Source organism: Rhyacophila brunnea, unplaced genomic scaffold, assembly GCF_057557595.1.
Source record: "Rhyacophila brunnea isolate RB1 unplaced genomic scaffold, BYU_Rbru_1.0 scaffold_12, whole genome shotgun sequence".
In the NCBI taxonomy this organism is placed as follows: Eukaryota; Metazoa; Arthropoda; class Insecta; order Trichoptera; family Rhyacophilidae; genus Rhyacophila; species Rhyacophila brunnea.
Window position 1 is genome coordinate 17994488 of NW_028232774.1, and position 18376 is coordinate 18012863.

At 34.4% G+C, this 18376-nt stretch overlaps 1 protein-coding gene across 1 annotated transcript in view; it reads left to right on the plus strand.

Annotated features, from left to right (window-relative positions):
• px (MAP7 domain-containing protein plexus) overlaps positions 1 to 18376 on the plus strand; it is a 140604-nt gene that overhangs the window by 39704 nt on the left and 82524 nt on the right. The window contains exons 5-16 of the mRNA XM_085940085.1: positions 6007 to 6216; positions 6599 to 6761; positions 7279 to 7396; positions 8486 to 8689; positions 9406 to 9756; positions 10103 to 10209; positions 10970 to 11088; positions 11241 to 11329; positions 11554 to 11680; positions 12649 to 12746; positions 12843 to 12984; positions 13279 to 13411. Coding sequence (XP_085796211.1) covers positions 6007 to 6216; positions 6599 to 6761; positions 7279 to 7396; positions 8486 to 8689; positions 9406 to 9756; positions 10103 to 10209; positions 10970 to 11088; positions 11241 to 11329; positions 11554 to 11680; positions 12649 to 12746; positions 12843 to 12984; positions 13279 to 13411 — 1861 coding nt within the window. The remainder of the gene's footprint in view (positions 1 to 6006; positions 6217 to 6598; positions 6762 to 7278; positions 7397 to 8485; positions 8690 to 9405; positions 9757 to 10102; positions 10210 to 10969; positions 11089 to 11240; positions 11330 to 11553; positions 11681 to 12648; positions 12747 to 12842; positions 12985 to 13278; positions 13412 to 18376) is intronic.

The following is an 18376-nucleotide window of genomic DNA, read 5'->3' on the forward strand; positions in this document are numbered from 1 at the left end:
AACTACTCATATACATATACATACCACATTGTAAGTGGGTAATCTTTTTAAATCTTTCTGACAAAATTTATAACAGTTTTTATTTGTACAGCAATGATAAAAAAGATTAAAATGACATATTAATACCCACAATCCCAGCAGAGCTTGTTTTGTTCTATTTCTGTGATAATTTATGATGTCAGGCTATTTTAATCAAAACCAATTTAGTTTCCAGTGAATACCTGTATGATTTGCTTATCACATTTTTTTATCTCTGTGGACACTTGAGAATGTTGTATTATTATTAATTCTGCTAAGGCCCTCAATAATCAAATAGCAACACCTCATATTGCGAAATAGTATACTGCAAAAAATGTTACAGTAATTGTTACACATTTTTTTTAATTTCTAAGGTGGGAAAGGTGCAAAGCTTTTTTGTTTCCACTACAGATCACAAACCGATTCGAGCCAGTTTGACATTTGTTTGTGATATTTACGAATCCAAAATATTTTACTTATAATTTTATTTATATACAGATGGTTAGTGTTTTAACCAAACATTTATAAAGCATGGATTTGATGTAATAGCATTGTTAACTCACCATTAATGTTCTCCCTTGTTTGACTTTATAGTCCAATACATCTGGGAGCTTTGGTTTCGACCCCGGTGAAGTCACAATACGTTAGAATTTTTTTTAAAGCCTGGACATCTGCGATTGTTTAACTTCTACTACTACACTACAGTCTCTGACCTGTTGTGCAAAAAGAATAAATTATTTTACGTTATGTCAACTGGTGATTGACAATATTATAACAATATTGTCACATTAAATCAGTTCACGCAAATGTATAAATTAATAACTGCTTGGTCTGCGTTTTGTGGCTTGCACGAAAAGTACTTAAATGGTTAATATTTGCATAGGCACATTGACTTTTGAACATTTGCTCAATGCATTGGGTTCATATCTTAATGCACATGTTAAATGAAATACCCTTAAGAGCATACATAAGTGAAAGGGAATATAAATTTTCAACAATAGGTAGGACGAAATTTCGCACTCGTTGCCAATCTGAGAGCGGTAGTAGAGGTGTGAGCACTTCAATTTGTTTTGTGATGGCGTCGGAGGAATATATTCTTATATTGTGTAAAGATGACTAAAAAAACGTTACGCATGTATACGAAAAAGAAAACATGTCAATGAATATATTATTATTATTACTGATATAACAATAAACATAACATTAAATGGACGCATGTTGAATTTTTATGACAAATTATGTTTTGTTCGCACGCGTCGTTTGCACAATCCGCGCGTCGCATAGTCACAATCTTTTTAGACCATGCCTCAGCTGAAGTAGCCTTAAACAATCATACACAAACCTCAGTACATTTAATAAACAATTTTTGTTCTAGACTGACCATATGTTATGGTCCATGCCCAATGGGGAGGTACTCTCATCAATTTATTTCCTCTTAACTGTAGTGATGCGGATGAAAATGTATGCAACTTTCTCGGTTATTGACCTGCATCAAATTAACTGTCATAGTAGTCACTATCAATAGATGTCATCATAGTATCAATTTTCAAGCATTCCTCCTTTAATATTAACATGAGATTGTATGATTGAAATTTGATACTTTCTTACTAAGGAAGCACCATAAAAATAGCTTTACTAGTATTTTTTTGTTTGGATTACACAAAAATAGAGCCAGCATTTTTGATGACAATATTATTTAAATCTGTGACTATTTTTTGTCAGTGGATGTCATAGAAATATATAATAAATGTTTTGCATTGCTTTATGCTGTATTTCCAATAACATAATAATAAAAATATATCGTAATCTGTGGTAGTTACGATTATTATTTATTAAGATATTTAAGAGAACCTTTTCTAGAAGTCGGAGCATAAATGTATAGAAGGGAAGTTGGAAAAACGATGGCTGGAACTAATGCAAATCATTTTGCATTTGCAGATTTATTTGTAATGAACTTCACACTATTATCCACATCTGTGAAAAACCCCAATTCATTATTTTCAACACGACTTTAAGGGGGGACATGCTCGTCGAAGGTCAAAATTAAGTTTTTATCGTATTTTCAAACCATGATCCTGGACACTCCTTAAACGTTGTAGATAATCTATTTATATAATTTTGAAGCCTTATTATCCTCTATAGTTATTTTAAACATTTGATGACTGCATAAAGTATTTTTGTTACATAAAATAGTATTCTTTTAAACCTCTCGCTCTAATGTTTTAGAATATAGTCATATTTCGGTACATAACTGTGCAGTGGTGTTAAGATTTTTTACATTTATTAATTTTTAAACGCATTTATAAAACTATTAGTATAATTTATTACGAGATAATTTTTGTAAAATATTCACGATAAAAAATTATATTGATAATCTCTGTGATCCCAAATTTGACAAGAATTGGGCATTTTATTATTCAAAAATCGGCAAGATTAACAGATTTGAAGATGATTCTAAAGATACTCATTATAAGCTATGTCTTTGACCATTCAAGTGTGATAAACATCTTATGAATAATGATTGCTTTATAATAATTATTGACCTAAGAATAAGGTAGTGTTTTTTTGAAATACGCCATTTATTTTGGCATTCCCCAGTAGTTAAGCTACAACATACGGCCGTAGCCATAAATTGACAAACAATAATTAAAGTAGGGAGTAAAATTATGTTAACGCGCGTGTTTGAACATGTACCTAACCGAATTTTTTTTAATTTTTTTTTAAACGGTACATGTTCAAACACGCGCGTCAATATCATTTTACTCCCTACTTCAATTATAGTTTGTCAATTTATGGCTACGGCCGTATGTTGTAGCTTAACCACTGGGGAATGACAAAAGAAATGGCGTATTTCAAAAAAACACTATCTTATTCTTAGGTCAATAATTATTATAAAGCAATCATTATTCATAAGATGTTTATCACACTTGAATGGTCAAAGACATAGCTTATAATGAGTATCTTTAGAATCATCTTCAAATGTGTTAATCTTGCCGATTTTTTGAATAATAAAATGCCTAATTCTTGTCAAATTTGGGATCACAGAGATTATCAATATAATTTTTTATCGTGAATATTTTACAAAAAATATCTCGTAATAAATTATACTAATGGTTTTATAAATGCGTTTAAAAATTAATAAATGTAAAAAATCTTAACACCACTGCACAGTTATGTACCTAAATATGACTATATTCTAAAACATTAGAGCGAGAGGTTTAAAAGAATACTATTTTATGTAACAAAAATACTTTATGCAGTTATCAAATGTTTAAAATAACTATAAAGGATAATAAGGCTTCAAAATTGTATAAATAGATTATCTACAACGTTTAAGGAGTGTCCAGGATCATGGTTTTAAAATACGATAAAAACTCAATTTTGACCTACGACGAGCACGTGGGCCGTTAACAATCAATTCCTTGAGATAGGTATTGTGAAGATAAATCCTAAAACTTGAATTTGTTATGAATGGATGGTATTGCATATATCGAACAGAGTGTGTCAATTATTTACATAGATGAGCAGTTTAATACACTGATCCATTGTTATTTAGAATATTTAAATGGACACGCATGCCATACTTGGTTAATATACACACACATAATGTATTATTTTTTTAAACCACGTTTGATCCCAAGATCATATGGGCCTCCAATGAGTGGAGGCCCATATGATCTGATTATGAAATTTTTTTTCTTCCATGAGAAATGGATGTTAGCCACTTGTTTAACCCATTAACCAAACATATATTGAAAAATAACATGTGCATTTGCCAGACCCGGGATTCGAACACAACATTATATGCTGAAAGCGGTGGCCACCTGGCCATCGTGGGCCAAAATACCTGTCAAATTTTCTGTGGGTAGAACCACACTGAGAATGATAAAGAATCGCCATTAAGTGCCGTAATAGGGCTTCACTGATGTTGTATCCAAAGCCTGAATTATATTATTAGAAGCTTAAATTTGGTGAAATTATACTAAATATATTAAAATGAAATTTTTTGTGCTCTATAATGTGATAAATAGCAGATTCATTTTTGTTTGAGCAACAGTGATTTTTTTTTAGTGAAATCGCAAATATGTAGTTCTGCAGTTTTGCGCTAATGCTGTTAGTATAATCTGTTTTTGTTTTCCGATTGCGCTGTGTGATTCTATGCACGTTTTCAAAGAGCAATATAACATGTAGGTAGTTAGTTTCCAACATTATCACAACATCATGTGGGTGTGTGGCTGGAGTAAACATCAAATGTTATCAAAATGATTAATGATTTCAAACATCACCGCTATCTCTCAGTATTTTTTTTACTTATAAAGAAATACTGTTTTGTTATACCTACCTTAACCCGCTTTGTATGCACATTGGTGGCAATTATATAAAATTAATAATCAGTATTTTGCCATCTCTCCAAGTTTGAAAACTTTGACATAACTCAATGATTGATGTCACAAAAGATTTGGACTTATTGATACATGTGTTTGTTTTTAATTCTTGTCAAATTACTGTGACACATGGAGGATATAATGCTTCCATATTTTATTATAGTTCTCTTTTGTTTACAATGGTGCTTCTGAATCTTGCACATTTAAATTAATTAATCACTGCTCTGGTTCAAAGATGAGAAATATCAGTGCCATCTTTAGATGAATAAAGCCTGAGCATATTTTTTTGCACCATCAACGAGTGTTCCACTGTTCAGCTGTCAAAATCAGATCCCAGATTGCTTGACATATTGATTCGCCCTTTCTCGTTTCAAATTGAATTATAAAAAATTCTCAAATCAAATATATTAACTATCAGTGTTATTTATAAATACTATACATTCATGTTATTCATCAGCTGTCAAAGTCAGACTAGTCCTTCACATAAAAACCAGTGGTAATATCGATTTTCAAAAAATATGTAGCATTGATCTATGCATTACATTATTGTAGAAGGTGTGTTAATGCTAGTGTATTTATTATGTAACTCATTTATCCAAATCAAACCATTTCGTGTGTGAACACGACAGACGCATCAGTATAAGCACTCTATAGAACAATGAATGGCAATGACTGGTCATCCATAGACAACAAAGGGAGGGGCGGATAAGGTAGGACCAGTCTTTGTGAATGTATCGGCTTTCTACTTGAGTCACCAATGGGCATTCACCACACTGTCTTCCTTTGAGTTTGCTAAACGTGAAGCGCTTTATTGGTGCTCAATCTATCATCCATTTTATGTATCCGGTGGCTGGTCTAGATTTTGATTATTCAGATGATAAAGATCATGATTGTAACATCGTTGCTGTATACCATACTAACAGACGGGATTGAAGAATTTTTGCATAATTTTTCACTCTACTTCCTGCGACTGTATTCTACTGCCAGTTAATGTCCACTGTGTTGATAAACTGTTCTACTGGTCCTAACAACGTTTTAAACAAATGAAATTCGGTGATTCTTGATGACTGGTGGCTACTATAAACTAATGAGACTCATGGTGGCATAGTTGATGAAGAGCCAGTGTCTGTTTTTGCAATTTGTGGTTGATCCAGAGCAATGAATAACCTGACTGGTTTGGGTTATATCCTTGTTTCTCGTAAAAAAAGTCTGGTTATATAACCTCTACCCTGTGGACACCCATATGCTCAGCTGTAGAAATAAAATGGTAATTCAATTCAATACATTAATGTATCATCTATTAGCATTAATGTCCTCCTTCTAACCTTGTCATTCACATTGTTATTCTAATGATTTGTGATTCAAGATACGCAAACTCATCAACTATCATATGAATTTATTGTTATATCATGAGGTGACCCTGTGTTGGCATTGACTTGACGGTGAATGGTATAAATTTGGTTTTTTCTTTATTCACTTTGGAATCCAATCTACCTGGCTTGATGTGTAATATTTATATAATGTACCAATTGTTTTTAATCATCGCAAACCACTGCTCATATAACATGTTCAATAATAAAAAGTATCATTTGTCAAATTCCAGATGCGTGGCGTGCCCCCAGCGGAGCGTGCATATAGTTTGCGATCTCGACCTCCCCCTCCCTTGCCGCCCTCCCCCGTCTCCCTGTCGAGTGGCAAACTGACGCCCGTGACCATCACAAGTGCGCCGATGGCTCCTCTCACCCCCCTCGCTACGCAGCTCACACCGCAGGATGCTAACGCTCTGCCGCCGCCTGCCAGACATCCTGACCAGGTAATTAATCTAATCATTATGGTGTGCAAATATTTGGTTCTTCTGAAGAAAATTAATTTGACTATAAATGATCAAACACTCTACTAGACAGAGAAAGTGAAGCTGAAAAAGGGACTCGTAAACCAATATTTAAATTAGCTGCAAGTCATTTTGCATTGCCGTTTCATTTGTACCATTCTTCACACTGTTATTACCTGCATAGTATCATAATAAAATTGGTATAAGAAAGAGTTTTTAACATATTATGTGTTATTTAACATAAATTCAATCATTCAATTCTATATATTGGTAAATGTGGAGATATTGTCAAAAATAAACAATTAATATTCATAGTTTTTTTACTTTTTTGATACATTATTGCATGATTGTTGATGCTTTGCAGAATGCTCCGAAAGCGACGTTTGTGTGCTACGTGTGCGGTTCAACGGCAGCCTCGTCGGCCCTCCGCCTCATCTACTGCTGCAGGAACCCCGAGAGAGAAGCCTACTTCCCTTTCCTCACGCAGCTCAAACCCTTTCCGGAAGCTAGCCCTATTAGTCCACAAGGTAACGAATGTACAAACAAACATCTTTCATTACTTTCACTATCTACTTCATCTGGTTAACCCTTTTCCGCGCAATTTATATTTTCTGCATGATTTCAAAATAATTGCTTTTAAATGATCTAATTTAATTTTGTAAAATTATGGGTTTTATTATTTGGTAATACTGTATTTAAATATCTGTTGACTTACCTGTATATTTCAATATATTCCGATATAAAAGTTTAATTATGTTTTTAGAATACGTTACCTTGCATAATTGTCATTATTTCAACAGCTAAATTCAATCAGCTTTGTTAAGTTTTTCATGCTCCACACACATCGTCAAGCAAGATGTTTCATATGATGTAACTGGAAATGGTTTATGTGCACCGAAGGGTTAATACACACGACATCCACTAACTTATACCTACCAATATTAGCCTCAATTAGTGACACATCAATGCAAATATAATTATTGATAGTAATTTATAATAATATGTAGTTTTGTAAGCTAAATGGTTTTTTTTATTGGTCCGCAGGAATGGTTCAGATCTGCTCTGCATGTAATAAAGCAATACCTCTGAAGTATCCTGCTTACGGAGACAATGGCCAACCTATACAACCCCCGGCTGCGCCTTCAACCGAGAGAGATATAAGGTTTGTCCTCATTCCTTATAGCAATATACCTGAGCAAAGTCTAACACCCACACTCTGTGGAGGCCCATACATATCGTCATTTCAAAGATTAACCTACACAATAAAGTAAAGTGGTGAAGGAAAGTGATATAGAGACGATTCCGCACCCCCTTTTTGGGCCAAATCTCAAGGAACAAAAATCACAGTAATTTACATAGCTTAATTATTGGGAAAGTAAATTTAAGATTACAATACAGATTATGTTTTACACGTTATATATCACATAATGTTTACCGTTGCACCGGTCATTAGGCCTGTAGGAGTCTATAACTACTGTCATGTATTCAGTTACCACTACACCGGCTTGCATGTGTGACGTATTTGTAAATTGCTTTTTGTGAATCTTATTTAAAAATTTATAACCCTTGCCAAGATGCCGAGAAATGATTTGATACTTTCAAATAAAATTGCTTGTACCTAGAGTCTGTATTCTATAAACTGGCGTGGCATACACGTCACACGGAAAGCATTGTGCCATCGAGTTCAACCGTTGCAAGTTTTCAATTGGAGGGAATGAGATGGATGCTGAAGCGGGGGGGAAACGCCAGCTTATGGAAGATAGACTCTAGTTATTATTTTATTTTAGACTTTATTAAAAATATTCATTGTTTAATTTTATGTGGAATTCGCTTAATTTGGGCAGCCGCTTAATTGGGCCAAAATGACCTAGTCACGATGTGTCCCAATTAAGTGGTATCGACTGTATGTTCTTATAATAGATACAGCTTGGATGGCTGACCAAAATTCAAAATGTTAATTTTCATTGCTGTGGCAATGGATATGACAAAAATTCATAAAGCTGGCACCACTGTTTAATCATTAATTTTATAATGTTATCTCTGTACTCTGTCGCTGCATCTCATAGTGTACTAGTCCTCAGTGGAGCAAATGGTCACCACGTGACAACTATTTTCTTTCCCGAGTCATGCTAGATTCTCATATTTTCACTGAATACCATCGTATGACAGGCGTTTAAAAACCTTTGACTGAATTACTGATGTGTAGGTGTTTGTCAGTTTATAATTAATGCATGTTTGTTTGTTGCTATAGATTTAAACCTTACGAAACGGGTGTAGCAACGAAGCACCAGTCGCAACCCGCACAAGGACTGAAGAGAGAAAGAGAAAGAGATACCAGGGACCGAGATAGAGACAGAGATAGAATTGTTAGAGACGGAAATAGTTTGTCACAGCTCCCCCCCGCCTCTGTCAACAACCACCCGCAGCATCCGGAGAATGGAGTCTCGCAGTACAGGTATGACGATGACATTTTTTTGATCTTTGTGTCAATGGAAGCAGCTAAATGAATGCTATTTGTGATTATTTTGGTTCGTGTTTATATTACCATAAGTTGCGTAGATTCCCGGTGAGGTCACAATATATTTATGTGATTATATGAAAGTTTGGGTGTTGTGGTTTACTTCTACTACTCCTATGTTCTGTTTCACTGAACTACTGTCATAAATAAAATGAACACCACGTTTCTGCTGATATCTGCAATATTACTATACAGTTACAGAGTGGAACTTTGTTATTCTTAAGAGAGTACAGTTGCATTGTTCATATTTGTTACGGTACAAAGCGCAATATGTTTTATGTTTCCTCAATTTTTATAGGCGTAGCCGCCATGTTTTGATATGCCAACTTACAAGCTATTAATTTCTCTATGGCTATCTATTTTTCTCTGTATAGTGCAAGTAAAAATTGGATATTGTTCAATGCTTGGCTCATGTGTATAACTATACAAATTATGTAGGAAGAAACCTGTGGCCAAAGTCTTGATACTAAGCTATTATTGAACATTCACCTTGACTAGTAAAAATAATTTGAGAATTTAGGCCTACAAGGCAATTATTGCTATCAATTGCGCAAATTGATTTATTATTCCATTTGTAAGTGATTATTTAACGTGAGACTTATTACATGTGCTGTCTCCAATACGTCATGGAATTTAACATTGTCTGTTCTCAGATGTTACATCTGTGCGGGCACGTTCCCCCAGCCGAGTATGGAGTGGCTGTCCACATCTGCCGAGTACATGAACTCGCACGCGATGCATTTTCCCTGCCTAGCGAGCTCGTCGGGCGGTGCCAGCCAGCGCTCTTCGTCTGCCAACCCCGCCTCCAATCCGCCTGGTTCCTCCGCTTCCAACCCTGCCAATAATATATCGGCCAACAACGGCTCGGCCAGTGGCGGGCTGAATAATGCGGGTGCAGGCACGTCGGGCGGGGGGCGCGTGCTTGCCTGCACCAGGTGTGTGCATCACCTCGCCCAGCAGTGGGAGACCATGGACGCCGAGAGGGTGCCGCTCGAGCATCGCAGGTATAATTCAATTTAGATTGACGTCTTTATAATATTTATTCAAAATCCACCATGAAATGCACCGCATTATAAGTATGGTTCAATAGTTTGGATTAGAAAAAGAAGAAAGAGTGGGAGGGGTGCTGAGCGACTAAAGGCTGGAATTAAATATGTACATATCAGATACTCCGTCACTCTCATGTCTCCGTGACATACATATTTACAAATTGGAACTCGGTGTCAGCACTAATGAGATCACTGATACCGCATAACCGAAAGATATTATGATACTGTTGGTTTTTTATACTGACAATGTGAATGTAGTCAAAGCAGTTGGATTCTATAGAATGTTTTGTCTTGTTTCCAGATACAATATACCTTCCCCAATGCCTTCAAATTGTTCAGCGAACGGAGAAAGAGTGATCCCCACTCCGCCTTCCACCACTTCTGAACGGACCATAGCTTCTAATACAGGTAAAATAATTATATGATTACAAATCGACTGTTCTATTCATTTATCTTATACAATTTATAGAAATTGTAAGGAATTAAATGTCCTTCGGCTCGTCAAGAAACAAGAAAAGAATGAGGTAGGGGAGATCTATCTTACCTCCCACATGTTTCATACAGTAAAAACAAATGCTACGTTGGACTGTTTAGTAGACCAAATGAAGTTTTCGTGGAATAAAAATAAATTGGATTTAAAGTTTTGTCTTTTATGGATCCATGTGCCATATAACGGTATTGTTCAGACTTAGCTTTCGAAGATGCCTAAAATTTTTAATTTTTTAACTTCTACGGCATGTGGAGCTTTAATTTTATTATTTAATTTTCAATTGGTACAATGGCACGCTTACATATTTTTGACTGTGAGTTCTTATTATTTTTCAGCAGCTGTTGTGTCATTTATTATGAACTCTTTATCCTAGCTGTATCCATATGGCAATACATAGTATTCCCAACCATTTTTCTACAAGATCTGAATTAATTAATCTAAAAAATTCAGTGTGACATCATGCTTAGTGACACGTCTGAGTACTTCATGTAGTTTAACTGGACGGAAGCGGAGGATTGGAACGTAGATTGTGTGTGAAAGAGCGGACTGATTTTCTGTTTCACAGATGGCCTTGATGACACGTTGGCCAGCATATAGAATTACCACTATATAGCTAATCTCATGAGTTGTACAATTTATTATGACATAGGCATTATGTGGTGTTTGTTATTGTTTCAGCATGTACGTCATTGTACTGCTTCCTGTGTGGACTCCACTCGGACTTCACGCTGGCCAGAGTACTCTACGGACATCCTCAGGGAAACGCTCCCTACTTTCCTAACCTTTTAACTCACCAGGTGAGCATTTCAAAATCGTAATAATACCCCTTTGTATATTATTATTGTTCATTTGAAAATTGGTTCAATACACAGTTAATTACAATAGGTTTATGAATTTTGAAATCATACATAATATGTTTTTTTGAATTTAGATTAATTCTTAATTTCAGAGTTTACCAAATGCAGAGCAATTGAGAGAAGACGGATCGGCCTTAGTTTGTACATTTTGTTATCATTCCCTGCTGAATCAATGGAGAAGGTAATTGTATTATTATATTCATTCAACAATTTCACGCTTATATTAATTGATTCCATAATACTATTATTTTTCATATAACATAATATCAAAACTACACATATACGTGATGCCAAATAAAAAGTCATTTTTCACTAACTGCAAGTCAGAAATGGGGTGACGAATTGTAGCACTATAAATCTTCATACATTTGTCGTACATATTTTAATGTATTTATATACTTTTAGATATGAATCGGCGGTAGGTTACGGTATGGTGCCTCCAGACCAGAGAACATACAATACCCACGATTACTGTTGTCATCTGTGCGGAGTTACCACTTACCGGAAACGTGTTAGAGCTCTTCCAATTAAGGTAAAAGCATTATCTAATTGCTATAAATACTCTCTGTTTTGGCAACTGTATTAGGACCATGTTTTGCATTCTGTACATCAAGTGACAAAAATGAGTTACAAATCACATCTGCTAAAACTTTTAAATCATTTCAACTGCTAAAAATATGTCAGTGGCGAAGGGTGGAGGTAGACTCTGGAGATCTGACATAAATAGTACACACTAAACTTTGTCTATATGTATTTGTTTTTATTAAACTAAGAATACAAATACATAGATGGCATTGGTTAGTTTTTAAAATTCAATTAAACCCTGCCTAGACCAGACCAGAATAGTAGAGGTAGGCTGTGGAGATCCGACAAAAATGATGCACACTTTGTCAGTCATATGTACTTATTTACTTTTATCAAACTAAGAATACGAATTGCAGATGGTTTTTAAAATTCAATTGAACCCTGCCTAACTAAACCATAATAGAACATAATCGATACTAAACTAAATGAGTAACAGACAAAGTAAAAAAGAATGTTGTTCAAATAGAAACGAAAAGATCAATCGAAAGTCAAATCAATAGTCATTTAAGTCATTTAAGTCATTCTCAATTGTGGAAAAAATAATAGATAAATAAAGATTAAAAAAAATCATGTGCCTGAAGTTATTTACTATTTTTCTTTGACTAATTATTAATAATGTGCTAATTCTTGTATGAGAGCACTTTATGATTTTGAAACCGGTACATTTAAATCAGAGAGTTGGAGCGGACTGTTTTTTGAATTGCTCCACTCCGGGACCTAATACTTGCTCCAGCTACTCTCCAGAGTCTGCTCCGCTCCGGGTAATTTTTTTTAATATGTATTATATGTATACCTACAAATAATACCTATTCAAATTTTTGTAAAAATTTCACTTGATCTACAAATATTTAACATGGTTGATTTACTACGGATGTACATTTAGTAATTTTATTAAAATATTTTGTTTGCTTGCAGGAATTTCCATTTCTTATACATAGGCGAAACGAAAGTTCGCTCTTGTTAGAGAATGGTGATTTCGCAGTCGTCTGTCTGGATTGTTATGAGAGCCTTAGGTTAGTATTAATATATTATGTTGATAAATCATAGACGTAAATCAATCCGGTATCTGTCTAATGATGGTTAAACTAACATGCGTGTGATTTGCGCAGGATGCAAGCCCAGGACTATGAGAGATGGGGGGTGCCGGTGGAGAAGCGAGAGTACAACTGGATGATGCAGCCGCCACCTCCCGAGGACAGCCCCGAGTCTGCCGTCGCCCGCTTGCCTTCGGGGGAACGCACTGATAAACTGGTCATTATCTTATGTTATTCATACTCAATCACTCGATCGGGAATGTAAAAAACTTCATTTGTAAGAGAAGAATCATTTTGATTGTATAAAAATTACATGTTTAAATATATAGACGCAAGAAGTTACTGGTGCTAACCAATATGTCAACAATTTTATTAAAGCTATCGATCTACATACTTTTTAAATTCTATTTGATTTAAGTTTTATACTTTTCCATTAGAATCGTTTTTTGCTATCCCTAAAAGATTGGTGGAAGATTTTTGGTATTGATTATACAAGTTGTTTTACGCACAGGTCCCCCAAACTCTGTCGGCGACACGACCAAATAGGAAGAACAATTCTCCGAAGCACGGAGGCGGAATGGACCGAAGTAAACTCTCTTCCAAAATGCCTTCGTCGCTGGCCGCGCCTGACAAACATGACCAAGGTAGGAAACTGACATCATCAATTTTATTATTACCTTGTAATATTATTTCTGTGTCATGTGTATACTATGAATTTTATTTTTGATTAAATCAAAAATGCTTCTAGTCATCAGATTAATAAAACAGATTTTTTAAATGAAATACGTAAATAAATGAATATTATAAAAAAAAATTATATTCCACAGACCGTTTTCAATTATTTTTATTTAGGGGCATCTGTTGTAATAAGTCTCAACCACATTGACTTTAAAAAAGTTCTCTGTTTTATTTATTTTTATAAAATTAGAGACTGCTGCAGATTTCTGTATTTTTTCAGATGGAATAATAATTACAATAGTGTTGGAAATTGCATTCACAATATTTGTAAGATCAAGAAGATGTGAACTTGATTATGTACATATCAATAATTACAAAGGGCAAAATGAATTTGATTACAATTTTTCTAGTTACATATGTGTACCCCGGAGGCATAGGACATCATGTCCATTTTGACAACTTTACAGGAGAGCATAAAAACGATTTTTTTTGGTGTTTTTTTTATATGTTCTTGAAATAAAACACATTTGTTTAACTTTTTATTTTATTTATTTTTTCAATTAATCCTATGACGATTTTAAGAAATGAAGAATTTAAAAAAATTGAATGAAACAATTTATAATGGACGTGGTGTTTTGTCCCTCTAGTCAAAAGAAGTCAGCGTTTCCCAACCTTTTTTGGCTCGCGTACCACTTGGTAGTACATCACGCTTAATTGTACCACTTCATAAAAATGATTGTATTTTGAGAAATTTGTTATTCTATTTGCATTGTAAATTTTATAGGGTGACTATATTTCCCAGGACTCAATTTATTTAAGTTTAAAAAAAAATACCAAAGGTTTTACTTTTTCTGATAAAAATGAGACATTAATTTGAACTTTACATATCAAAATGTTTTTTTTTTTTTAAAAGGTGCCGAAGCTCATTTCTTGTCGAAATTCAAAACCAGGACATTTAAAAAAGTTTTTTTTTTAACTAATTTTTATTAAAAAAAAAATTACTTACCTAGAATTAAATTAAATTATTTGTATAAAAAAAATGAAATGCGCTGCAGGCAATTTTTTTCCAAAAATTACCGATATTAATAGAAAATACGTGTACCTATATAAAATTAATTAAACACGGTAAATGTAAAAATTCTTCTGATGAAAACGAGACAATTTTTTTAATGATGATTCAATGATTTTTTTTTAACTTTTTATGTCCGCCATTACTGATTATTTTTCGCGTACCACCAACTATCCACCCGCGTACCACGGTTGGGAACCGCTGCCCTAAGTAAATATACATAACATTGTAGAAATTTGGACATGATGGAGGAATTTAAGAATAATATAGTAAACAAAATATAATTTTATTGTACTTCTGAAATAAAAAAAAATGATTTACAATATTCCACCAAAGAGTTAATATGATTCGTTGTCATCAGGAATGTCACATTCAGTTTAATCATGAGAATTGGCTCCATGTTTTAATTTTTTATAAAAATCATAACAATATGAAGGCAAGAAAGTCTTCTTCTTCAGCCATATCCGCCCCTTAGCTGGAGCATATGGACACCACGTGGCGCCTCCAAGAATCTCTGTCGCTCGCCAGTCGTTTTGCATCATTCCAGGTCAAGCCAGCATCCCGTAGCTCCGCCATATACACTCTATAGATGGTATTTAGCGGCCTTCCAGGTGGCCGAGTCAGGTCCAACGCCGCCTCTTCACTCTCAGCGTGATGAGAGGCTGCTTGGTACGCTCTCTTATCTCCTCGTTGCTCCTAAAGGCATACTACAGCACACCCGCACACCCAGTATCCGTCGCAAACATCTGTTTTCGAAGCTCTGTATACGGTTGCTCTGAGCCTTCGTAAGGTGCCATGATTCGCTACGGTAAAGCAGCACCGTCAGAATGCAAGTGTCAAATAGGCGGCATTTGGTTTTGACCGACTACAATCGTGAGTCCCAGACATTCTGCATCGAGTTGAATGTTGCTCCAGCCATTCCCATTCGGATAGCGAGCTCTCTCTCCAAAATGCCATCTCCCGTGATGTCTACCCCCCAGGTATTTAAAGTTGTCGACGCTCTCGATATTTTGCCCCTCACTAATCAGAGGGAAATCTGGATTAGGACAGGTGCTGTTGCATAAAACGTTGGTTTTCTTCGCGTTGATTTTCAAACCAATGCGAGACGAGTTGTCATGCAACATGTCGATTGTCTCCTGAATGCCCTCCATTGAGTTGTCGAATAGGACATCATATCATTATACTTTTTATTATTAATGGGTGTGGGGTATGACAATATCGATGATTACTTGTTTAGTCTTGTATGTTATGCAAAGGGTATCTTCTTCTTTTTTTACCATGCCCTAGCGGAGGTCAGCCACCATCAAGGCGATCCTAGCTTTGTCATCTGCTACCCGGAACAGTTCAGTGGAGCTGCACTCGTACCAATCACGGAGGTTCTTAACGGCCCACATGCTCGTCGTAGGTCAAAATTGAGTTTTTATTGTATTTTCAAACCATAATCCTGGACACTCCTTAAACTTTGTAGATAATCTATTTATATAATTTTGAAGCCTTATTATCCTTTATATTTATTTTAAACATTTGATGACTGCATAAAGCATTTTTGTTACATAAAATAGTATTCTTTTAAACCTCTCGCTCTAATGTTTTAGAATATAGTCATATTTCGGTACATGAATGTGCAGCGGTGTTAAGATTTTTTACGTTTATTAATTTTTAAACGCATTTATAAAACCATTAGTATAATTTATGACGAGATAATTTTAGTAAAATATTCACGATAAAAAATTATATTGATAATCTCTGTGATCCCAAATTCGACAAGAATTAGGCATTTTATTATTCAAAAAATCGGCAAGATTAACACATTTGAAGATAATTCTAAAGATACTCATTATAAGCTATGTCTTTGACCATTCAAGTGTGATAAACATCCTATGAATAATGATTGCTTTATAATAATTATTGACTTAAGAATAAGGTAGTGTTTTTTTGAAATACGCCATACGGCATTCCCCAGTGGTTAAGCTACAACATACGGCCGTAGCCATAAATTGACAAACTTTAATTAAAGTAGGGAGTAAAATTATGTTAACGCGCGTGTTTGAACGAAAATTACAATATGGGTCTTTTATATGAAAGTAGCTGCTATATTTCGTGAAATTGACACTCAATAATCATCCAATATCAGTTACCATAGATTAAAAGTGAAAAAGTTCTTAGAGGCATACAACGATATGTGGATATGATGTTATTGGAAAAATAAATAATTAGACGCATATAACTGCATGTCCACATAGTGTTATATGCCCCGGAATGAAAATGGATATAGTGTTGTTTTATACACTACTATTTCTGTTAATATACCAAATTGGAGATACTGTTATATACCCCTAGATAGAGGGAAAAAACTTAAGTATTCCTGTGTTGAAAAGTCATTTTTGGCAAAAATGGATGATGCCCTATGCCTCCCGGGTACAGATATATAAACATATTACATTAGCATTTGATAGTTTTGACTGAAAACTAAACATAGTCAGAGGGCCGCGGAGTGAGAAAAACAATGCAATATTCTTGATGTAAATATAGGCCGCGATACAAATTGTAACAGCAATCACATTTGCCATGCGTAATTACATCATAGGTACTAGAAGATATTGCATCTGCGAATGTTCAAAGTAAAATTGTTCCACTATATATTTCATTTACCACATCCATCTTCATAAATTCAGGCGGGATAAAGCCAACATATTATTGTCTTCTATGAAATGTTGTATTTTGTATCTACTAGATTTCCAGCCGCTGACCGTTTTCTCTGAAGGTTTTTATGAAAGGTTGTGGTGAGAAAATGTATGTAAATGTTAAATGTAAAAAACATGTATATCTTTAGGCAACATGTTTGGTGATGAGTGGCGAGGGTGTTACAGTAAAACGTCATTGGTAAGAACACTGATAATTCGAAATTCGTCGTAATTCGAAATTTTCCCGAAAAAAAGTCCCTTGAACATAAATACATATTTTCATATAAAACCATACCTTTAATTCGAATTTCGTAATTCGAAATGATTTCAGAGTCCCTGGCATATAAAAATATTCAATAAATCGTAATAAAGTACACTATTTCATGAGCCAGACATTGAAAATTATGACAGACTTTTCTTAAAACATCAAAAATTACTTATTTTACGATGGTAATAAAAATAATCCGGACATTTTATGACCCAATTTGGTAGGCACATCTATGATCAGAAACGAAATTAATGAAAATCAAAAAAAAAAAATTTCTTCAAAATTTTAATATCGATTAGTTTAATGTTTAAATTCCATACTCCTAACTTTTTTTTTTTTTTTTTTACAAAAGTGCACATTTTTACAAATTACATACTTGAAATTGATGTTTTAATAGCCAGCGTCCACACATGAATTAATCAATCCCCTTTCTCCCGTGGCCTGTCTGAGACATCCCATTACTTATTGGAGTGATCGGCATGAGTGCGAGAGGAATGAAATTTCAGTACTAATTTGCGAATGTTTTAAGTGTTCATAAATCAAATATAAGATTTTCGAAGGGTGTTAATAAATTCAGTTCTGTGTATACCTTGGCATTCACACTTTCTCAATGGATAAAGGGCACTGTCATTTTCTATTTAACTGGTAAATTACATGGAAGAACTGTGTTTTAAGATTAAGTTGATAACCAATTAAATTAAAAACAACACAAAAGACATTATTCAACTTGTGTTATTTTTGTCATGAAACCATGATTCCCATTTATTGTATGCATGCATCAATTGATTAGTGTTGAAATACTTGCTAGCTATTTTTAAAAAATATTATCCAAATACTAGGGACACTCGTATCCGCGGTAAGTGCATTTATTCAATTATTAATCATTGATCAAACCAATCATTAGATTATT